Source organism: Clarias gariepinus, chromosome 16, assembly GCF_024256425.1.
Source record: "Clarias gariepinus isolate MV-2021 ecotype Netherlands chromosome 16, CGAR_prim_01v2, whole genome shotgun sequence".
NCBI classification, from domain to species: domain Eukaryota; kingdom Metazoa; phylum Chordata; class Actinopteri; order Siluriformes; family Clariidae; genus Clarias; species Clarias gariepinus.
Window position 1 is genome coordinate 2,101,677 of NC_071115.1, and position 24,843 is coordinate 2,126,519.

General features: G+C 38.3%; 3 protein-coding genes across 3 annotated transcripts in view; 2 read left to right on the top strand and 1 right to left on the bottom strand.

Moving 5' to 3' along the window:
• The first annotated feature begins 2,727 nt into the window (after positions 1-2,727).
• On the top strand, positions 2,728-14,727 carry bcat2 (branched chain amino-acid transaminase 2, mitochondrial). The gene is made up of 11 exons (XM_053514055.1): positions 2,728-2,848; positions 4,801-4,875; positions 5,367-5,567; positions 6,033-6,143; positions 7,308-7,427; positions 7,776-7,939; positions 9,125-9,267; positions 10,923-11,008; positions 11,978-12,118; positions 12,845-12,919; positions 13,075-14,727. Exons 1-11 carry the CDS (start codon positions 2,831-2,833, stop codon positions 13,117-13,119), a joined length of 1,179 nt encoding a protein of 392 aa, XP_053370030.1. The 5' UTR covers positions 2,728-2,830; the 3' UTR covers positions 13,120-14,727.
• The window catches only part of grna (granulin a), a 67,635-nt gene continuing 51,964 nt past the window's right edge, over positions 9,173-24,843 (top strand). Inside the window, exon 1 of the mRNA XM_053514058.1 lies at positions 9,173-9,177. The gene's annotated coding sequence lies outside the window, so the exon portion shown is untranslated. The remainder of the gene's footprint in view (positions 9,178-24,843) is intronic.
• ifi35 (interferon-induced protein 35) lies at positions 16,515-24,568 on the bottom strand. The gene is made up of 10 exons (XM_053514057.1): positions 24,481-24,568; positions 22,574-22,606; positions 22,422-22,496; positions 22,172-22,330; positions 21,800-21,916; positions 21,567-21,711; positions 21,362-21,468; positions 19,825-20,011; positions 18,449-18,558; positions 16,515-17,432 (listed from the first exon to the last, which is right to left on the bottom strand). Exons 2-10 carry the CDS (start codon positions 22,589-22,591, stop codon positions 17,232-17,234), a joined length of 1,119 nt encoding a protein of 372 aa, XP_053370032.1. The 5' UTR covers positions 22,592-22,606; positions 24,481-24,568; the 3' UTR covers positions 16,515-17,231.

The following is a 24,843-nucleotide window of genomic DNA, read 5'->3' on the forward strand; positions in this document are numbered from 1 at the left end:
AGAAAACATTTGTATAGCAGCAATTTTACAGCCTGTTGTTTTAGCCGTGTGAGATAAACGACATAAGAAAATGATACAAATAAAATAAATAATAGTTTTAATAATAGTTTATTATAATTTCAAATTAAATTTTATTTGTCCCATACACAGCAGTGAAATGCTTTTGTGACTGTTCGTGACCTGAAAAGAGAGAACGATAGGACAGAACAGAAAGAGAGAAAGAAAGAAGGATTTTACTGCAATCAGAAAAATGAGAAAAGCTAAATTAAATAAAATTTACATTTCAAATATAAAATTTTGTTAAAATGTACAAATATACAATTTACAGTTATAATTTTATTATAATTTTTTTATTATTTAGAATAATATTTTAACATTAGACAATTGTACATGAGTGAAAAAACAGGTTTATAATATTATACATAAATACATAAAAAATCTTTTGAAAGTAATTATTAAAAATAATATTAACTATTTTACCAGAAAACAGTGAGTTTTATTTTCTGCATTAAAATTAAACTCAAACTGATTTTTATTTATGTATTTTTTTTTTATAATTTTTAATTAGCTCATGATAAGAAACCATTAAAATTAAATTTATATAAATTAAACGTAATATTAGCTAAACAATTGTATTTATTTATTAGATGTTTTTATGAAGGATTGTAGTTTTCCTCAAGCATTATTTTGCCACTCAATCTTAAACAAACCCTTAAAAACACTTTAGCAGCACACAGGCTCTATTTCTGGGTTTTTGTTTGTTTGTTTTCACGAGATTAATTTTAGCGCACCAAATGCGCAAACTCTGCGTAAATCAAGCGCAGCCTGACGCAACCTGTTTCGTCCAATCAGCGAGGCGCAAAGGTCCGCCGCCCCCTGCTCTCGACCAATCGGAAGACGCGGTGATGAACTCATTTGAACCAACTTTCCCTCGCGCCAACCGTCGCTCGTTTTATCCAATCAGAGCTCGGGAAATCTCCACACCTCCCAGATATTAATAAGGAGATCACACTTACAACTTTATCATTTATTAATTATTAATTTATATCTTTATGTAAACACAAATATATTCACCAAACATACATTTAAAACTATGAACACTGCTGTGCGTCAGGCGTTTAAGATATTTTTATTTTATTTTATTTTTTTATTAACACACACACACACACACACACACACACACACACACACACACATCGGGTGTGTCTCAAATCGACTCCTTGTTCTGTGCTCTCCAGCTTAGAGCGGGAAACTTTTTTATGTTTATTTTACATTTTTTGGAGTCTATTAATTAATCAATTATCCAATCAGATTAGTTCGTGTGCGCATCGTCTTGGCCACAGACTTGAACAAAGCAGCCTAGAATAGAAAAATGTATAAAATTAGTCTCATTGTATGATTTATGTAAGAAAAACCAAGCTAAAATCTTTCCTCAAGTTTACCAGTTCCTGATCCAGCCCACTGGCATGTAGCCACACCCACAAAACTCCATAAAAGGTAACGTTCACAGACACAAACTAACATGAATGTTTTGGAGTAAAGAATGAACAGGAAAAGTTTTCCTGGTGGTGTAGTGGTTAGGGCTGTGACGTCACACCTCCAGGGTTCTGGTTCTATTCCAGCCTCCTGTGTGCATGGAGTTTGCATGTTCACCACGTGCTTGGTGGGTTTTCTCCGGGTACTCCGGATTTCTCCCCCAGACATGCAGGAATTGGCATTCCCAAATTGCCTGTAGTGCGAAGGATTGATGCCCTGCCCAGGGTGTACCCCGCCGATGCACGATGCACAGGTATAGACGGTGATGAGACGATGAGCCTTTATATCTTAATCATGATCTTAAAAAAAAACAAGTTTATTGATGAGTAAAACACAAAAATTTATTTCAAAGTAGGAAACGTATACATGATTACAAGGCATTATCACATTCCTAATCTGAGGCCTGAGTGAGTAAAGGGAGCACTAGTGATGGGTCGTTCATGAACTATTCACTGTTTTTTAATGAATCTTTAACATGACTCAGATGAACGAGTATCTCGGAGAGAGTGATTCGTTCATTTTCTATTGAACTGTTCTCAGTTCCCATCTCAAAGCTTTAGTTCCTCCCCAGTCACTCAGATTTACTCGTCCAGACATGGAGGAAAAATTAGCTTTATTTCATCTATTAAACGTTCAGAATAAAGTCTGTGATGTTGGAGTTTTCTGACTTGAGAGTATTTAATAAAGACTGAAAGGATGTGTGAAGTAGCGTGTTCCTGATTTGTTTAAACATCACCTCTCCGGTCCAGTAGGTGGCGGTGTTGCACAAACTGCACAGAAATCCAAAAGAAGAAAAGTTATAATTACGTTACGAAACAAGAGTATTCCCGAATCGTTCGTTCTTTTGTCACGTGACTCCCAAATGCGGTGCAATAGATTCAAAAGGATGAATGACTCGGACTAGAAGATATGTGATTGTGAGCTACTCATTCTGTTTATTATTATATGATCCTTAGTTGCATTGTAATATTTTTGTAACTGGAACTATAGCCAGAATTTGTGTATGTAGACGTATTGGGGGTCTTTTTTATTAAAAAATGTATTAGAAATGAACTAAATGACAAAAAAAAAACATCCTTTCATTTTGATGAACGAGTTTGAAAGAACCGATTCACTAAAATGATTCACTAGTGAGCACTGAGAGACCCCTCCCTCTGTCGCGATTTGAGACGCACCCCTTTTCCCGACCACGTCTACACAGGTCCGGAACGCTCAGCGCAGTTGTTTGTTTCCAGCCGGTCAGAGTCCGGGTCTGTGTGTTTGTGTGTGTGTGCGCGCGTGCTGCGGTGTTGTGATGGCGGCGCTGCGGACGGTGAGTTCATTCAGTCCCGCTCTATCTGTGTCGCGCGCCTCCTCGGCTCGTGCGCGTCAATAATTAACCTTTCTGCGTTAAAGCGCGCTCGAGACCTCGAGATCAGGGTTTAAACCCGCGAGTTTTAAAACCAAACGCTGAAACTTGAGAGACTCCTGCATGCAAAATCTAATAAATTAATTAAATTAACGAGTAAACAGATAAAAAAAATATTACAGTCGAACTAAGGAGTGTGCATTTTTACATTTATGAACTGCATGAATGAGTTGCACGTGGCAAAGTGAGCTTTGTGTGTGTGTGTGTGTGTGTGTGTTTATTTGTGCTTAAAACAAAGTGTGTGTGTGTTTATGTGCGTCACCTTGTGACGTTAATGTAAGCTTGGAAAAACCTGCTATTCGAGACCTGAGTCAGCCTGGTCTGATACAATCTGATCCTAAAGTCGTTTTTATAATAAATTTTAATTATATTTTTGTTAAACTCCCAGAATTATGAGGCTTGTGAACTCACATGACCTTCTCAAGGAGAAAATGAGGACATGAAAACATGTCCCAGGTTGTTTGCATTAATTAGGGCTGGATGATCAGATAGGGGAAATAAAATCTCACAAATTGTAATTTAATCTGCGATAATAAATAAACACCATTATTATATTGCATTGATGCAAACACAGAATAAAGGCACAAACAATCTCGTTAAGTGAGCATGCTCGCCAATATTTATTTATTTATTTATCTATAAACTCAAAAGTATTTAAAAAAAATTATACCTGAATTTTTGACAAACTACAAACACACACACACACACACACACGCACTCTCCCGAATACATGGGTCATGTAATAAATCACAGCCTTTTGTGATTGAATAATTGCTCGGGTTTGTGATTCGATCTTTGTCAGGATTAATATTAACACACATTTTTAAATATGATTGTTTTATTATTATTCAATGTTTTTTCTTTAAAATCTGGTTTTTGCTGTTTTACTGCTTTAAGTTTTGTTGATTATTTAGTTTTTGTGTAAAAGCTGCTAATGCTGCTCAAAAATAAAAATAAAAACAAATAAAATAAACTTTGTAATGTTCTATATAAACCACACACTGATTTTGATTGCAAAGTTCAAGCACAATACTCTCATTTTACATGATTATGATTATCACACCGAATGAAGGCTAGAGTGATCTCATTAAGAGCATGTTTACTGATATTTATTTGTTTATAAACAAAAAGCAACAAATACTTAAATGTCTAAAAAAACTACAAATATAAAAAAATTCCTGATTATGTGTCTATATTTATTTATAATCTTTGTCTTTTGTGAATAAATAATCGTGCTGGTCCGCATTGCAACTTCGATTTTTATTTACTTTTCAGGGGAAAAGCTGCAAATTTGTGCTCAGAAATAAAGTAAATTAATAAATTAAAAGTTTAATACACTATATAAACCACTCGCATCTTTTGCAGGATAATTATATCTCCTCTTCTTTTGAATTTCTGTCCAGTTCACAAAGTGTCAGTTACTTTGTTAAAGAAAACACTCGCTTGTTTTTAAAGATACCACAAACGTTACATTTTAATTCCTTTGAAAGGCTTTTGTTCTAAAGGAATGTTACATTTAACCCGCTCAGATCTTCACAGTTCTTAGCGAGAAGTGAGTCTCTTGTGGGCGTGGCCGAAGTGTACGCACGACAGTTAATTATAGGTTTTTTACACATCGCATGAGCAAAGCAAACTCGATTCTATGTTTTAGTAAAAATTTCTTTAAAGAATGCAGAAGAAAGTGTTAAGTAAAATGCATGTGGAATTCTAGGAAGTGCCATGTGAGCACTAATGCCCGACCCTTGTGCCATGTCTTTAACACCAGCCGCGCGTCACTCACTCATGCCTCCTACTGTACATGAATGATCTGAATGATGTTGTATCTAACACTCTCTCTCTCTCTCTCTCTCTCTCAGGTATTATGTGGGCGTGTCCTGAGGCCCCTCCCCGTCTGCTCGGGGTCACTGCGCTTCGCCAGCTCGTCTTTCAAGGTAACTCTCTCAGTGAACGTGAAGAACGGAGGTGTAACTCGATCCCTGAGCTCGGGTGTTAGTCACCGGTGGAATGTGCGCTCCGGCGCCCTCGGCAGGGTTTACGATCCGAGCCGGCGCTGTTAAACTGTCCTCACTGTGGGGTTTAGACTGGGTGGGGTTTCTGTTTTATTGGTGGCGTGTTCTCACTTTTATTGTTCTCTGTGTTTTTTTTTTGTTTTTTTTTTCTTGTTGTGTTTCCTCTGTCCTTTCGTGTTCCTCTCTTCCCTTTCTCCTCACTCAGTGCACGTAATCTGATTAAGAAAAATAATAAAAAATAAATCAATGAGTGTGTTTTTGTGTCTAATGCATGCATGATCAATTAGACACTGTGAATTAAAAAACAAAAATCTGTCTGTCCTTCCACATATCTGCTTTCACTCCCACCTCCCCGCCTTGTCGTCTCTCTCTCTCTCTCTCTCTCTCTCTCTCTCTCTCTCTCTCTCTCTCAGGCTGCAGATCTCACCATCGAGAAAGCGAAGGCGCCGAACCCGAAGCCCGACCCGTCCAGCCTGGGTTTCGGGAAGTTTTTCTCCGATCACATGCTGACCGTGGGCTGGACGGAGAGAGGAGGATGGGAAGCTCCTCAGATTAAACCCTTCCAAAACCTGTCGCTCCACCCGGCGTCCTCCGCCCTGCACTACTCCGTCGAGGTGCCGTTACTTATTCACGACCCTCTTTCACTGGTTTTTAAAGTCGCAAAAGGCCGATGGTTGAAAGTTTATACGAGACGTGATGTTTACACAAATCAGGAACACGCTACTTCACACATCCTTTCAGTCTTTATTAAATACTCTCAAGTCCGAAACATCACAGACTTTATTCTGAACGTTTAATAGATGAAATAAAGTTAATTTTCCCTTCATGTCTGGACGAGTAAATCTGAGTGAAGCTGTGAGGAGGGAGCTGGCACTCGACAGATCACATGTACAGGAAATGAAAGACGGCCCGGTTTTATTCCCGTCAGATTCTGTAACGAGACGCGACGAGACTTCTGATTAATAATTACAGTGTAGACTGGGTTTAATCAAATGAATTACATGACATCATCTTACATCTCGTGTGTGTGTGTGTGTGTGTGTGTGTGTGTGTGTACTGTACATGTCCACTGTTTTCAGCTGTTCGAGGGGATGAAGGCGTTCCGCGGAGTGGATAATCAGATCCGTTTGTTTCGGCCCATGCTGAACATGGAGCGCATGTATCGCAGCGCACACCGCTGCTGCCTGCCTGTGAGTCACACACACACTCGCACGCACACACTCACTCACACACTCACGCACACACTCACGCACTCGCACACACACACTCACTCACACACTCACTCACACACTCGCGCACACACTCACGCACTCACTCACACACACACACTTAATTGTAAAATAGATGAAATTTAATAGATTTAAGAGTGAAAGTGAATAATTAACACATTTATAAATAAATTAATAAATAAATAGCTGAAAAAGCGAAAAGGTAATACGATTAAATAAAGAAATTAATTTTAAAAATCTAAAAACTTACACAAAAATAACAATTGGATGAAATGTTTTTAAAATAGATTAATGTAGATCAGATCTACTTTAAAATAGAAATGCATTGAGAACTTTAATGAAATTGAAAAGTACAATAAATACAATATAATATAAAATAGTACAAAATAGAATAAAAATAGTTGTGTGTTTGTTTCTTTATTTTGTTTAAGTTTTTTGGTAATTCTTGTGGAATAAGATTATCAAATGATCCAGTATCCACCCCAGCTGGTGTAGATTTTGGTGTGTTGTGTGTCGATCAGGTGTCGGGTTCGACCCAGAGAGTTCAGTAGTTAATTCAAATCTCTGTAGCTAGTTTATAATTAGGACCTCTGGCGGCCCCTGCTGGGTACACGTGGTTACGCGAGGCTGTAAGTGAAGCATCATATCCACTACACTGGAGCTCGGCCGGTGCTGGACTGGGAACCACCGAGAACCGGCCCACATTTCCACTAGACACTGCATGATATGTCACAGGCCACGCCCACTAAACAGAAACGACCATGACCAAAGTCAGTTTACTGGTTATTCTCTATAAAAATTTCTTTCTTCAGTTTTTTTAGCTTATACACTATTTGGTCGGTTGTTCGTGTGAAGCCTGCGACTATTAGTTCTTCTCTTATTCCCTCATACACTTTTTTTTTTTCTTAAAAGCACTTTCCAATTTCTGCTGAATCTCGGCGGATGTTCAAATTGCTAAAAGCGCTTTCGTTTCGTCCGCGCTCCACATTAATGGAAAAGTTGAAAAAGGGGTCTTTGTTCTCCAGCTACAAGTTCTCCATTACAGCTCGTTTTGTGTGTGTGTGTGTTTTCACTTTTTAATGGTTCTCTTGCTCTCTCTCTCTCTCTCTCTCTCTCTCTCTGTAGTTGTTTGATAAGCACGAGCTGCTGGAGTGCATTAAGAAGCTGATCCAGCTGGACCACGAGTGGGTTCCGTACTCCACCGACGCCAGCCTTTACATCAGACCCACCCTGATCGGGGTCGAGGTGAGGGATCCAACGTCGCAGCTAAGCTTTTAGCAGGATTACAAACGCGTCGTCATCGGAGAAGATAAACACATCACGATATTGTCCAGTGATGTGATATCGTGATATAATCATGTTCTGACAGTATCATCCCAAACCATACATAACAATGTTATATCATCACTAAATCGTCCCAAAAACATCATGATATCATATTATATATATTATGATATACATCACATCACCATGATATTGTCCAGTAGTATCAATATATCATGATCTAACAATAAAATCTTGATATTTAGTTGAAGTTTAAGCCTTTATTTGTCGTGTATTTAGTTTCAATTCTCTCGTCTCTGATTGGCTCAGCCTTCTTTGGGCGTGTCCAAAGCAGGCCACGCCCTCCTGTTTGTCATCGTGGGTCCGGTGGGGCCGTACTTCGCCACAGGAGCCTTCAACCCCGTGTCCCTGCTGGCGGATCCTCGCTACGTGCGGGCCTGCAGGGGCGGAGTCGGCGCCTACAAGATGGGCAGGTCAGAATTGCGGTCACGTTCTCTTTCCACTGCATGAGAATAATGATAAAGCTCTCGCGGGAACACGGCAGGACACGTAGAAGTGTTTATAGTTCACATCAGAGTAAACGCAGGGTCAAACTTTCCTCTTTGTGCGTGTGCGTGTGTGTGTATATATAGTCCTAGCGGACTGCTGTGGGTAAACGTGTCATGTGTTCAGCAAGGGCAACGCGATCAAACTCCGGTCAGCGTTCCACACACTGCGTGCTCTGAGTGGCGCGGCGGGATTTAAACCCCACATCATGTTTATGTAAACAGATCGCGCAGCGGCGCTTCATGCTTTCGGTCCAGAGCCTCTCGTTATTCAGGACTTCTGTGATCGTGTGTGAGGAGCGGCGTCGCTGTCTGAGCGTTTCGTGTACACAAAGTACATCACGCTGACGTTTATGTGTCAACTCTAAACACACTGTAGAATGTTATTCAGGAGTGATATTAACCTGTCGAATATGAACACACACACACACACACACACACACACACACTGTCCCTCCCTCACTCACTCACTCAGTCTCTACAAAATGCTTTGTACAGGGGCGTGGGGGGGCTGGAGCCTATCCCAGGAGAATTGGGGCATGAGGGGGGGTACACCATGGGCAGGGTGGCAATCTATCGCATGCACACGCGCACACACGTTCATTCACACACTACGGCCAATTTGGAAACATCATGTAGCCTAACCTGCATGTCTTTGGACTGTGATGAGCGAGGTTACGGTTTTAGGCCACATGATGGCAGTGTGGGGGGAGGGGACAGATTTAGTCGAGTGGATTCTTATACTTTACGTTGTATATTCGTGTCAAAGGCGTACAAGACTCACTTTGTCTGACTTTAGAACAAATCCGACTTACGAACATGCTCCCGGAACAGAACTGGTTTGTAAATCTGGGACTGTCTGTGTTAGGGATCTTTATTTAAGCAAGCGTTATAGTGTCTCGGATTAATGTTTATTTTTATGAATGTCTGTTTATTTTTTGCATTAGAGCAAATTAAATTAACAAGTAAACATTAAACACATCAGAAGCCTGATTAAATGTGACTTTTTTCTTAAACTTTTATGGTTTCATCATATGAACTTAAGAAATGCAGTTTAAATGTAATATCACTTTTGCTTGTGTGTGTGTGTGTGTGTGTGTGTGTGTGTTGCAGTAACTACGGGCCCACTATAGCCATCCAGATGGAGGCGGTGAAGCAGGGCTGTCAGCAGGTGCTGTGGCTGTACGGAGACCAGGAGGAGATCACCGAGGTCGGCACCATGAACCTCTTCATCTACTGGACCAACGAGAAAGGAGGTGAGCTCTCGGGAGGACTGTAGAACTCGTGCACAGGAGAGACGGCTCTGCATTCTTCAGGGGTCTGGAACACAGTCTGTGTGGTCACATGATCCATCATCAGTTACTCTCTGTCTCTGTGTGAGATTCAGCAGATCACCTCGATCAGCCAGTGACCTTTAAAGGGCAAAAGATTTACATTAGTTTCTTCTTCTTCTTCTTTCTCGTCCTTGTTGCTTAGCGACGGAGAGACGCACGGATGTCTATAACGTGAACTTTGTACACAAGTTGTCATTTAAAGCTCACTGGATCATTAGAAAGGAAGAGACGAGGCTGAATCTCATACTTTTATTGACTGGCACTTAAACAAGCTGATTAGATTCCCCCCCCCCCAATTGTGACCTCATATAAGAGAGGCCCCTCCCCCCGCCTTGTTTTTCCACTCTGCTGTTCTCTGGAGGGGGCGTGGCCCAGCAGTAGCTCATTTACATAGACATTGAAATGGTGCGTTTGGAAGAGGAGTGAAACTGAGAGAGGTTATTATTAGGGATGCACCGAAATTTTGGCCGCCGAAAATTTTTGGCCGAAATAGCATTATCGGTTTCGGCCGAAACGTAAGAAAGCGGCGAAAATAAAAGCCGAAATTGTCGCCACGCCTCTCCCATCCTTCCGTCTCGTTCGCGCTGTCATTACGCATCAAACACGGAGTATGTCGGCGGTTTGGAAGCACTTCAAAGTTTCAGATGAGGACAGCAAAGTTGCAATATGCAACATTTTTTTAATACAAACAAAAAGAAAATATTTTAAACATGTTTTTTAATGAAGCCATTTTCGGTTTCGGTATCGGTTTTCGGCCAAGTGCATCCAAAAATTTCGGTTTCGTTTTCGGCCCAGAATTTTCATTTCGGTGCATCCCTAGTTATTATAACACACATTGTTTTTTTTATATATATATATATATATATATATATATATATATATATATATATATCTATATCACACACACACACACACACACACACCCTTTATCACTGGAATGAACAAAGCACAAGGTGACTCGTGTGTAAGATAAAATAGGAGATAAGATTACACTATTGAACTCCGGGTGGAAAGTTTTAGTGTGTGTATGTATTTGTATATATAGCAATTAGTTTGCTGTTGATGACACACACACACACACACACACACTAATGGACTTAATGGATCACAAATAACACTAACGATCTGAGATCACACACTAATAGCAGGAAATCACTCGCTAAAAGCCAGAGCACGGCGCATCACCGCCCGCGCGACTTAATCAAACCCAGACGTTTACGCAGACGCGTGCTGAGGTCGCTCCCGTTACCAGGAGACGCAACAAAAACACAAGAGCTTTTAACCCACCTGTCTCGCGTCTCTTTGCCTCAACACCCTGCTGTTAGGTTCTGCTCTTTGATTGGTCGGCTGGTGTTGATTAAACACTTGGAAATTAATTTCTTTACATACTGTACCTTGTTCTTTATTTTATTCTTAATCCTTAATTTATTAACAGTAATAGAAACGTGTCTCTCATAAGTAGAATAAAAGGCACAGTTTAGTTCATGTGCAAAAATAAGTACACCTGTGAAATGTCTACAAGTTCTCCTTAAATACAGATTGTGAAAGGAGTTTGTTTGTGTTTTGTTCGCCTGTAGAGCGAGAGCTGGTCACTCCTCCACTAGATGGCATCATTCTCCCCGGGGTCACCAGGCAGTCACTACTGGATCTGGCCAGGGAGTGGGTGAGTGTGTGTGTGTGTGTGAGTGTGTGTGTCATACTCATGTTATCATTCATTTCTTTTGCTATCTGGATGTATCTATTAGAGATAAATGTTGTTTGGTAACCCTGGTAACCACTACACCACCGTGCCGCCAAAATAATAAACTGATCTTTTAATAATTTAGTGTAAGTATGTAATTATGACCTTAGTCTTAAAATGTGCGAATCTGACTCCAGCGATCTCACCGCTCAGAGCAGACTAGTCCTCCTCTACACCCGGTTGATCTTTGGCGCCCCCTTGAGGGAGAGTGGACCTGAGGTTGGGAAGCGTGGGTTTATTATACTGTACGGACATTTTAGATCAAACGTAGAGTTCACTAGTGAATAATCTTCATGATTGTCAGTTTCAAATCTAAATCTGTCTGTATAGCGTATATATTATTATTATTTTTATTATTATTATAAAAAATCTCACACAAACACAATAAAAAATTATATATAAAATTCTATATTTCCTCAATTTATTTATTTATATTTTTACATTAGATAATTTTTAATTTTATTGTTACAAAGTTCTTTAATCTTTTTCTTTTAATTTATTTTATTTTATTAAATTTTTTTTATTCCCATTACAGCCCATCTGTGTATCCTATATTTTACACCATCTTTTATTTTATTATTATTATTAATAATAATTTTAAACATTGTGCGCCTTAAACACTCATGTTTGAAAGAAAGTCATGTTTGTTTCTTAGTTTATCTCACGTTCTTGATGAGTTTATGTGAATGTGCTCGCTGGTGATTCTCCAGATTAATTAATATAAATTAACGATTGTGATTGTAGTGGTTAATTAAACTAGTAAAAAAAAGATTAATACATCTTTTTAAAAGTAATTTATTAATTTAATAGTTAATTATTATAATTTATTTTTGAATACTTTCTTGGTGTGTGTGTGTGTGTGTGTGTGTGTGTGTGTGTGTGGTGTTTCAGGGTGAGTTTAAGGTGACGGAGCGGACGCTGCCGATGAAGGAGCTGATGGAGGCTCTGAAGGCCGGCCGGGTGTTGGAGGTGTTTGGCTCGGGGACGGCGTGTGTGGTGTGTCCCGTCGGCAGCCTGCTGTATAAAGGACAGGTAACTGCTCACGGCTTTAACGTTAACACTCAACACACACGCGTCAGAAATCAGGACGGGTGTTACAGTACGTGATTAACTTTTTTGTAAAATTATTTATTTATTTTCTCTCTCTTTTTTTGGGGGGGGTTTATTAATTCTTGACGCTTCTTTTTATATAGGAAAAGTTTTATTTTTAAAATAAATGTTTTTACAAGAAAATATTCGAATAAAAATTAAACGGTTAAAGATCAGTTATGGTTATGATTTACCGCCAGGTTAATAAAATAAATAATCATCCGACCAGAAAATTCACTAAATCATCCATAAAATCAACCCATAATCATTAGACTAATTGAAAAATAACCAACATCTTAAAATAAAATAGTTTTTTTTGTCCTTGGGTCTTTTTTAAAATCCTTTTTTAAACCAGCCTTCACTTTGCCTCTCTTCTATAAAGCTCAGTTTTGTGGAGGTTCAGACCGCCTAAGTTTATCTTAGCTGATGATCCGTCCTAAAGAATTGATATTAATGAATGATTGTAATTTTGGTGTTAATTAGTTAATTACTAATATTTATTAAGTTATTTAATAATTACCATGATTACTTCATTATATATCTGTCTATATGGTATTTAGTTCTAATCTTATCTCGAGCTCTTTGAGTCAGCCCCGCCCTCCTGCGTGTCCTCAGACTCCTCCCCCTCTCTGTATTTATGTAACACGTATCCATTCATCTTTTGATCAGCACTTTGAAATCCCGACCATGAAGAACGGTCCTGAGCTCGCCACCAGGTTCTACAAGGAGCTCACCGACATCCAGGTAGGTCACCACACACACACACACACACACACACACACACACACACACACACTCCTGCTCCTGATACGAGGATTAGCTTTTGTTTTTCAGTCTGTGTTTCCGTCCTGCAATGTTTGTTTGATCTTTATTTTTCCCCCTTTTCTTCTCCCTCCCAGTACGGACGCAAGAGGAGAGACTGGGCGCCGCTCATCACCGTCTGATCGCGTGCCTTTCCTCCGCTCAGCTCTGGCGGGAAACGCAGTTCCTCCACACTCCGTTGCTTTGTTTCGTCTTGTCTTATTTGTAGGGACTAAAGCTTTATTGCTCTAAAGTAACCGCATGAGGGAACAGTCCATCGTTACTGTTCAGCTCGTAAGAAAAGCAGCAACCGCCATCATCATCACTACCGTGACACCTCTAACACACTCGCACGTGTATAGAAATGTATTTGTGTTTTTAATAATGCACGCGTCCAGCCTGGCTAGTGCACGGTGCGCGATGTGCAGCAACAGAGCAAACAATGCAAATAACGTCTGTAGGGATATCGTACGGTGCAATAACGTTCAGATCGTCTCGGTGTAGAGTTACTGATTTTAACTATCGATTTTTATTTTCACATTAGATAACCGGTGAGCTAACTTTAGCCTCTAGCTTAACCAGTACTGTGTGTTCTTCCAGAAAATTAGTTTTTAGAGTCTTTTAATCTAAAGACGTTCCAGAAATTCTTCTTCTTTTATTACTGTTATTAATATTAACATAGGTTTAAAATCAGGTTGTGATATTTTGTGAAAGAGTAAGTACGTGTTCAGGTATTTAACATAGTAGTTGCAGCATGCTGTGTGCTCCAGAAATATTGGCACCCTTTACCAGACTGTGTGTACTCTACTTTACTGTATCTATAGAAATGATGGTACATAATGAAGTAAGTCATGTTCAAGTCCAAACATGACGCGACTTTACGTCTGGGTGGGGAACATGTTAATAGGAATCAGGGAAGAAAGAGAGTTCTTAAGGTGAAATTTCATATTGCGAAGCGCATTCTCCCATAGGAAATAATGTAAATGCAGATAATCCGTTCCAGTCGCCCAAAAACATTACCAATATTACCAATTTCCAATTTGCTTTGTATGCTGAGGAATGTTTCTTGCAAAATTTCAGTTGGCCAATCATAAAAGGTGCCAATAGTTATTCTGGAGTTCACTTCATTAATAATGTAGCCAATAAAACAAATGTTCATGTTTCACAATCGTATATCAGCGGAACAGTTTCCTGAACAAAGAGGCGGAGTCGAGTGTTTTGCATTTTAAAAAGTGTTGTGTGTGTGTCTAGATCATCACTATTGCTTTAATGTTACCTATACCATTTATTTAAAGACGCACAATATGGATTATAAAGTTACATGAAATGTACATGAGGTCAATGTTGCTGTAATGATATTTATGTAACAAATTGATGGACTGATTGTGCAGACTTGAAGCTTTGAAAACACTCCCTGCACTAAAACTTGATGATGATGAATGTCACTGCACTAGCTTACTGTACGTGTTACAACTTGATTTGACCTTTTTTTCTGTCTGTTTTCGTTTTATCAGTTCAAGGTACAAAGACTTTTTTTTCTTTTTCTTTTCCTAAGCCATCTTATCTTTCTTTCTCCCAAGTGCCTGATGGACGGTTTTGTTCATGTCACATGTGGTCATGCATTAAGAGCTTTTTAATTTTATCAGTGTGTGTGTGTGTGTGTGTGTGTTTACTGAGCGATACGGGGTGGTCAGCTGTTATACTTTATCTCGCTATTAATGTGTTTTAACAATAAAAGAACATAAAAAGGATGAAGTTGTTTATTGTACTGTAAATATTTCAGCTTTTTTTTTTTTTTTTTTTTTAAATACGTTACAAGTGGAACTTATTCATAATGGGTATGTTGGATCAAGAAGAAATCCAGTATAAGAAACCCAGTCGTCTAGCTAATGATGGAAAAAAAATCTCACTAATGGTAAAACCTCGGATTAATTTAAATTCTTTCCCCGGAATAATCTTCCTAAAATTATATATCTGTAAATATATGATTGTGTGCAGAATAAAATGCTGTATTGTGCTGTTTAGGTTAAATAATCAACAGCGGGGTTGGCTTCCTGTCAGCGTGTCATCTGTTTCCTCTCCACCGTCAACTAAACTAAATATGTATTTAACTCCATTCATTTATACTCAAATTGTATTTTTGTAAAGCAGCTTATGTAGCGATGTCTACTATTAAAAGCACTATACTGCTAAAATGTAACCTAATTGAATTAGCATTATTAAAATGTGTTAATATCAGGAGGTAATATTTAATCTAATCCCATTAAATTGAGCAAAACTTTCGGTGGAATGTTTTAAAGCTATGAAAGACGTTGTCATTATGATTCGAGTAATCGGCTCGCTAAACTTAGTCTGCTAGCTAGTTACTTCAGATCTGTTAGCTTGCTCTGGTTCGAAGCTATCCCTTGTTAAAATGTTCTAATCGATTAATAACTCAACCAGAAACATTAACAACACAGTGATGTCCATGTTGGAACAAGCTAACATGGCTAGGAACATACCTAGCAAACTAGCAAGTTGTGCCAGCTGTCGGGAGCGTAGCTGTTAACACACACTTATTCTCACCATTACAAGATAAAATATTTACTGAATATTGTCTAGTTTATTTTATTGGAACAATGCTGCAAAATGGTTTTTAAACTATTGGTTATTTAGTCTCCAGAAAGAATTTCATGAAACTAGAGAGCTAGGGAACGTCTTCATCTTTTTCAGGTTTCCTTTATGTTCTTATAGACCAGGGGAACATATGGCATGTGATGAGGACCACAGGACCCTGGGAACATTGAGATTCACATTTGGGAGATTTTATTATTTAAGTTTGAAGCCCACGTCCATGTCTGTGTGTCTCTCTGTACAGCAGAACTCTCTGTCTAACTTATTAATACAAAGAAATCCCATTCTGTAAGGTTGAGTATCTTACGCCTTGTTTACACTAAGTTGTCCTTCTTTGGTGCTCAGACAAATACACTCCCTGTTCGGTAATCGGAGAGTGAATCACAGATGAGAAATGGAAAAAGTAGATCAAAGGATAAAGATGAAGTTTTGTCTTAAAACCACTCCAGCGTGTTAAAATTCACTTATACCACTTCAGCGCTGTTATTTCAGCCAAAGTGAAAATATGAACTAATCCCAGTAAAAATATTCACTTTATCTTTTCTAATTAATATCTATTGGTGCAGGTGTTTGTTTACATTAAGACAGTTGCGCATTAGTAGATTATTTTAAATGAGATATCCAATGATATCTAAGTACTGCAAAAGTTTCATTAAATTCTGTCCAGCGGTCGGTTTAAGACGCGTCTACAGTTTGACGCATGTGCAGTACGCTGTCAAAGCTTGCAGTTTATAATCTGACACATAACTGCTCATAACTCTTCATAGCTTTTGATTTTGTTTATGGTGCAGGTTAAAGTTCTGGCAAAGTTTCATTAAATTTATTTTTAGACAGTTTTGCGTGATGCTGTGACAAATCTGGCAGGACAGCACTGGTTTCTGGTCCTCCAGTGTATAAAATGTAAAGACATCATTAAAACAGTGAGTTCTGACCAATGTACGGATACAACTTTATTCATATAGATATACATTTTCATTTCTTTCAACATTCTTCTTACCCGACTATATTCATCCCCCAAAATGAAGTCACATTATCTTGAGCTGAATTTTCTGAAAATCACAACAAGCAGAAGATACCTCTCATGAAGTCCTCCCTTTCCCCTTCATTATCAGGGACGTATTGACTGATGAGGTTTTCAAAGCACTTATCCAATGCATAGATTGACAATAAATGAATAATCCATTGCGCCATTATTTAGATGTCCTTAATGTCTTCGTTCTACTAGCATGGATGCTATACGAGTCATACGTACTTCAAACATTATTCAATCCTGTTACTTTAAACCTTAAGCAATAAACACAGCCTGTAAACACTAAACTTTTAAGTAAATTATTTACAATTTAAATTTACTCCAACCCAGGATCATTTCTTTATGAAGCTAATACGGTTAACTCATCCAGCGTGCTTCAGATGATATCATCCTGAGTGCAGCGTTAACAAGGTCTGATCAAGATGCTGTCGGCTATAGATACGGCTATAGAAAAATATACTGTAATTTAACATCATTAAATATTACTATCATAGCTCTAATCATAAACCAGGTAAGTATCATAAATGGCACGAGTTATAGATGCAAGACCTCGAGGAAAGTCCTTTACGATAATCAGCATTAAATTTGGCAGCTCAGTCCACTTTACCACTCCTACTCAGGTTTGGAAACGTCCTCTTCGAACACAGCGATGGTCCTCTCGCCCATTGGGTTGTAGACGATGGCGTCCACTTCTCCTCCGCTGTTGGCAGATTTCTGGAAGTGGATCTCCAGCAGGTCCTGCAGGTTGTCCTTCTCCATGACGGCGGGGATTCCTGTCAGCAGCACGGTCTTAGAGCAGGTCGTTTTACACGTCTGGGGACGGAATTACAGGAAACGTGAGACTTTTTTTATTTTTTAAATGGGTCCGGTGATGCAAAAATCACTTTTTAGTCATGTTTAGATATGCATATGGGTCTGCAGTGTTTAGAGATGGTAATGGAGGTCTATCTGCTTAAAAAAAAATCACCTCGATGAGGTTTATGGTGCCATTTAATTCCGTACCATCCTTCAGGCCACAATCTCACAAATCTTACAAAGCTGAAGGTGAGTATAGAGCTGTAAATCATAAGTAGATTGTAGATTCGAATTCAATTGATTTTTGGCCATTGCGAATGTGTATAAATGTTAAATCTACTCTAATCTACTGTAACAGCGATAATCTTTTTTCTTCAAATCGTCTGCTTCACACTCCCATCCAGTAAGTGGCAGTATTGCCAGTAGTCCTGGAAAAAGCTTTTTAAGTTAATACATTTTAGAGTATTTAATGTTTTTAAGTTTACCATTTTTTTAAGTGAATCAGTTCTAAATCAAAAACTGACTTATCAGTCAAATTGATACATTGTACATTGCCAATTGTCCACACCCCACTTCCCAGCATGCACTTCACCACTCACATGGTGCTGATTACATTCAGCTTCACCTTGTTTCTCTCTATAGTTTGTCTAACTAATGTCCGTGTTTTAGTTTGGGGGAGGTGGCACATTGACTTAGTGGTTAGTACTATCGCCTTGCACATCCAGGGTCTGGGTTCTCCTGGGATAGGCTCCAGGCCCCCACCACCCAGTATACAGGAAAAAGCGGTATAGATTACGACGACGACAGTGAGTGAGTTTTAGTTTTAGTTTGGTCTTGTCATGCATCTTGTTATTCCGTTTAGTTTACTGTTATCTCTGCTCTCTTATTTGTGTTGTTGTTAGCATTAGGTTAAGCATTAGCATTAGTCTATAGTTCCTAGCCATAGTCATAGATTTATCGTTGATTGGGAAAGGTTTGTTGCAGATCCCCTAAATTAATCATGTAGCATGCATTTAGTATAGAGTTTCTCTCACCCTTAGCAGTGTGATCTCGCCGTTGAGAAAGGGCGTGACCTTCACCTTGCATCTCTTTCCTCGGTCCAGGTCAACCTCATGAATCTGTTTATCTGTAAGACCTTTGGCAACTATGGGGAAGAGAAACGTCCACCAAATCCAAAGTTAATGTTAGCATATTTTACTTCAAAGCAAAATTTATAACAAAGTAAACGTTAGAAGGTAAACTTTACAGCACAGTGAAAGTCTGTTGTTAGCATATCCCAGCTTGTATTATTCTTCCATATAATATCATATAGTTTGCATGTAACTCTGTGTATGAGTGGGCGTGTCCCAGGTGTTGTCCAGTGGTTAATGACACTAACTGTGTGTCTCAGCGTGGGTGAGAGTAGGTCTGTACGGTCCGCAGTACTGAGGAGAGAGCAGCTGTCTGACTAAACCCACATTCACACCCAGTCACAGAAGCACTTTCAGTAAGAACACACATCTGATAACGTTATGGCGTCTTAAACGACACGCCGTCTCTGCACTCATCACTTTTAAGTCCTTCTGAATCACGTCTGTGTTGTTCTATTTACGACTACCACAAGCTACAAAGCTAACTAGCTTCTAACACAAGGCTGAATCCCAAATCCATCTCTATCTCCTGATCAAGGGCACTACTCACTAATGCTCTAACTTTCCATTTAACTCTATTTAGGATTTAACCCCAGAACCCAGAAATTCTATTCAATTCAATTTTATTTGTATAGCACTTTTAACAATTGTCATTGTCGCAAAGCAGCTTTACAGAATCAAAATAATTATTTAAGTTTGTATGAAATGTGAATGTGTATGAATCGAATTAAATAAACGGGGCTAATGTTCTAAGGTGCTGTTGTTGGTCTTTCAGTTGCTCCCGGCAAGAGGTCACCACAGCGGAATACCCGGTCCGCACTACAACTTGGCACAGGTTTTACGCCGGATGCCTTTCCTGGTGCAATTCTCTTATTTTTTCCTGGTCTTGGGACCGGCACTGCATCCAGTGGCTGGAGTTTGGGCACTGGCTGGGAATCGAACCCGGGCCTTCCGCATGGCAGGCAAAACTCCTACCACTGAGCCACCGGTGCCCTAGCTGATGTTCTAAGGTGTAATAAGTGAAAATGTAAAGTAAATCCTTTAAGTTTCTCAGGACTTTCTCAGGAGTTTCTCCCCACCTCCATGGTTTATTCTCCTCACCTTTTGGCTACAGAGTACCGCTAGGAATGTAAAACTACTTTCACCTCCTGTTAATTACACTAATGGTGTGGAAGGATATTTGTGGGTGGAGCAAAATAACTGATTAAATAAAAAAAACAAATAATAATCTGTTGATAATAAATGGTATAATATAAAATAAAAAAAAATAATCTACACACTTCTGTTGTCGTAGAAGGTGATGACCACGTTGCCAGAATCTTCCAGCATGACTACCTCCTCCACCTCGCCTCCTCCATTTCTTGTCTTGGAGAAATGAATCTCCAGCTTGTCCAGGATGCGATCCACGCTCTCTTTCTTGGGGATGTTAGAGACAAGGATGCGGCGAGGACAAACCTGAGTGTCCATCTAAAGCATAAAAAGTTTAATGAGCATTTGAAACAAATCTGATTTCTACCTTGACCTCAAAGGTAGTCGATCAAGCAAGATGTTCTGTGCTGGAGCTATAACTCTAATGTAGCTAGCAAAACCAGTAATGGAAGTCACCTAAAATGTCACCAACAATCTTTTCTATAAATGTGTGTCCTAGTCTGTGGTGTACTTGCTTCAAAATAACGGCACACAAATCCATTTTGGAATTATTATTTTTTTACTTGTGAAATAGCCGCTGTAGTCGCCAACAATTCAAATTTGCACCACAATTCGAGCAGGAAATATTGGGAGGCGGAGCCTATGTGGTTCAGGGTGATAAATTGCAGCATTGATCTCTAATTCGGTTCACATGTTCTTTGCTTTATTCTGGATTTAAACCTGAAGTAGGCGTGAAGTCATTTTGTTTTTTTATCTACCTGGAATACCTTCTAAATTTAAGTTAATATAAGTTTTATGCGGATTTTAACAAACTAAAGCCTAATTTCAAGCACCATGACCCTGACCGAAGTAGGTACATGAATGTTTTAAATGCATCATGCTGTGCTGTTAATGTTAACAACGTTCATCAACACGTGTCTTCGCTTGGCCTTCATGCTTCATACGTGACCGCTTGAAACCTCACGCTTATGTGACTTTAGCTGCTTTCTACTGGATCCTAGGCGTAACCACCAGTGTGTCTGAATGCCGCTTGTTCTAGTCCAGTGTGTTTTTGTATGAGTTAAATCTGAATTTTTGGTTACATCTTTAACGACGATAGATGACAATAAATCAATATCAGCATGGTGTCAGTGCAGATCTCTATGAAGAACAGAAGAAGTTCATTTGAAGTTCATTTAAAGTTCATTTGCAGTGCCCAAATTTTATGTTATAACCACAAACGTAAAAGTAACATATAATAAATAATGTATATTAGTGGGATTTTATGTAAAAGACCAACACAAAGTGGCACATAATTTTGAAGTAGAAGGAAAAAGATAAAAAATTTTATGAATAAAAATCTGGAAAGTGTCCCAAGCATTTGTAGTCACCCTTTTTAATCTGATCCGCCTAACCAAAATCTAGTGGAACTAATCCCCTTCAGAAGTCTCTAATTAGAAAATAGGTCCATCTCTGTGTAATTTAATCTCAGTATAAATACAGCTGTTCCGTGAGGCCCTCAGTTGTTTGTTAGAGAACATTAGTGAACAAACAGCATCATGAAACCCAAGAAACACACCAGACTACAGAGTTCTGTAGATAAACTTTCATTAACCGGAAAAGTTAAGAAGGAAGCAAACCTTAGACAGCAGAGATCGACAATTTGTGAGTTTGAAACTTGTGATGTACCTCGACACTGTCCGGAACGAGGAACTTCACCGGCTCGGCCTGCACGGTGATGCTGCATTCCCCGAGCTTCACCTCGTGCTCCTTCAGAGCCAAGATCTTTTCAGTAACTGAGGAAGAAACCGAACAAGACAAAATAATACAACAGTTATTAAGTTTTATTTTAATATCCTGTTACAGTTATTGACGTGACCTCTACATACGATACCTTCTTCTTCCTCAAAGGTAATGAATGCCATGCCTCCCTCCATAGGGTACGCAATGTGCGGTTTCACGTCAAAGCTCAGAGCATCGCCTCCTTCAGTCGTCTCGCCGTTAAACACTACCTTCTTCTCCGGCACTGCGGTGGACACCTAAACAGCGAGCGTTCCTCATGAACTGACTTACGGCAAAAGAAATATACATTCTCTTATTATCATTAGCTCAGAAGCATTCCCAAACCTCAGTCTGCTGTTTCAGGCTCTGGTGGGTTTCATCCATTTTTTCCAAATCCTGCTGGATTTTCTGAATCTTTATGCTGAGTTTGTCCTTCTCCTTTTTTAGCTCATATAGTTTTTCCTACATAAAGAGCGGAACAAAGGAACAAAAGGAACGTTAGAAGGTGTTAAAGGTCAATACACATCATTACATCAGTTCATAATGTTTTAAAATTAAAAGCTATTCTCTTTTTAGAAATTCCACATTTGATTCACTTGAGAAAAAGTGACAAAGAATCAAATCACTGATCCTGATTCTCCTCACTGTTGTAAAATAAAATTCACATAATCCTGAAAGGATGATATTTTCTGCGAGTTCAGTGGAGGTTTTTCTGACCTGCTCCTTCCTTATTTGTTGGTCCTGGCGCATCTTCTCCTCCTCCAGACGCTTTCTCGCACCATCAGCTCGCTGCAGGAACTCCTGAGTATACTTGATGTTATTGGTTCTGGTGTCAATATACATCTGATGGTCCTGCTTCAGGGCACTGTGTTCTGCCTGTAGAGATTTAAGGACAGATTCACGTGAGCTCGTGTTTAAGATGATGGAACTACACTGTGTATAAAGATGATTTCTGAAAGAGCTGCACCTTCAGCTTTTCGATTTCTTTATGAAGTGTTTTAAGTTTCGCTGCAGGGTCGTCATCAGCGATCAGAGAGAAATCCTGAAATGACACGTTCAACTTAAGCATAAAAATTTACAGACACAATGTTCAATCTTATTGTTCTTTAATAATCTTACCTCTGCTTCTAAAGACATCCTGGACAAATGACTCTGTAAGGAAACAGCAGGAGTTCAGGAACATGCTTAATCATACACAGCAAGCTTTTCTAAATAACATCCAACAAGGAAGTCTGAAAATCCAGTTTGCTCCATCTGCTTAAAAGTGTTTTTGTAAACAGCTTGCATGCAAAACTCTCAAACAACTAACAAAGTTATGATGTCCTGTTACCCTCACAAACGTTCTTATTTATATTTGACAACTTTTTTTTGCTTAAAAACCACAATCTAATTAATAAATTATCTATTGAGCTTATTCTGGGCCTGGAGTGTATCCCATGAGACTTCAGGTACTAAGAAGGGTACACCAATCACACACACTCTCATTCACACACTACAGGCATTTTGAGCTTTGCATTTCTTTGGACTGTGGGAGGAAACCAGAGAACCTGGGGGAAACCCACCAATGACGGGGAGAACACGCAAACTGCATGCACCCCGACCCTGGGGCGAGAATTAAACCCAGACCATGGAGGTGCAAGGCGACGATGCTAACAAATACATCACTGTGCCACAATCTATGTAATTGTATATTGGTAATTATATATTGTATTTAATTTTAGTATAATATACTAAAAGAGTTCAAGCTGTTTAAAAATTAAACAAAAAATATTGGTGTGTTTATATGCAAATAATTCAATCACATTCTATAATATTTTCTTTAAAAAAATAAAATGCATAATCAATATAAATATATTGCTACTATTATTATTATTATTATTATTATTATTATTGTTGTTGTTGTAATTAAGCGTATGATTACACTGGAAACACAGCATCACAAATTCTGTGATAGTTTTTTTTTTAAAGATGCTCAAGTCACCTAAATTCATAAAAACAAACAGAAAGTAAGTATGTGTGGAGAGAAATCTGGGTAATTTTATCAGGAAAAAACTCTTTAAATTATTTTTTGTATTGTACATTTAAATTTTTGGACATAAGTATATATTTTAGTTATCCCAAGTTATTTCATTTGGATGTTTTTATTGATAATTGTTATAATTTACTGTCCTTAACTTAACATTTAATAGAAAAATGAAAAGTTTATGAAAAGCCTTAATTGTATTGTGTCTTTTATTACACATAATATTAGATAAGAATATGATGGAAATTAAAAAAATTCTAATACTAGTACACTATTAATTAATAAAAGCTCTGAAGCTGTAGAATTTTATTCTATTTATTTCATTATATTTAACAATGATCATTGTTGCAAAGCAGCTTAACAGAAAGAAATTAAGAGAGAAGGTACAGTATGTATACATAAAAATGATCAGATTGATTATGATCAGAATGTGTAATCAGGAAAAATTCTATTTACTTTACTTACATTAACATAAATCATAAATGGTGGTTTCTTTTCTTGTATCATTATATATCATTTATTTTTTAGAATGTTTTTAATATTATGTAATTTCATTTGATGTTATAGCTACTAAGAACAGTAATTAACCTGTAATTATTATTATTATTATTATTATTCCAGTATTATATAGTGAACATTATACTGTGGAGGAAGCTCGTGCCAGATAATCAGGATGTAAACAGGAAATGGCAGGAATCTGGGCCTAGGGTTAATCTATTTACATAAAGAAAAAAAACTTAACACACATTAAAGTCGAGTATAATAACTTATTAGACAATAATTGTAAGTAAGTTTTTAAGTAAACGTGTTTTCTTCCTTTTTTCCCCTTTACATTTACACTTTCACTTCTGAGAGTTTCTTCTTTCCCAGGTCTCAGGTGTTATTAGTCAGATAATTATCTACAGTCATTTACATCCTGGTTAAATACTTCATTATTCTGTTTGTCATGTAGATATATTACTTTATATATTCCTTTATAAATATAAGTAGAGATATAAGATACCTGCAGTCTCGCGCTGTAACTCCGCAGTCAAACCGCTTTCACTTTCGTTTCTTCAGCGCGCGTGGCGGTGGGGGTGAGGGGGAGGGCGGGGTTTGTGGTGACGTCACTGCGCTGTTATTTTTTTATTGAAAAATTACTGTGATTTATATCTTTAGAGAATTTTAAATGAAAAAATATCGTATTATGTTACTCCAATAAAGAATTATTCCGTTACACACGGAACAAAAAACGCATGAAATAAATTAAAATTAATAACAATACGAAAGTGCCTTGTAAGTTCGTACTTCCGGTCTCAAATAAATACATTGTTTACTGTTTGTACTGTTACAAGACCCGGGTTTCATGATTAACTACGGGGAAAAA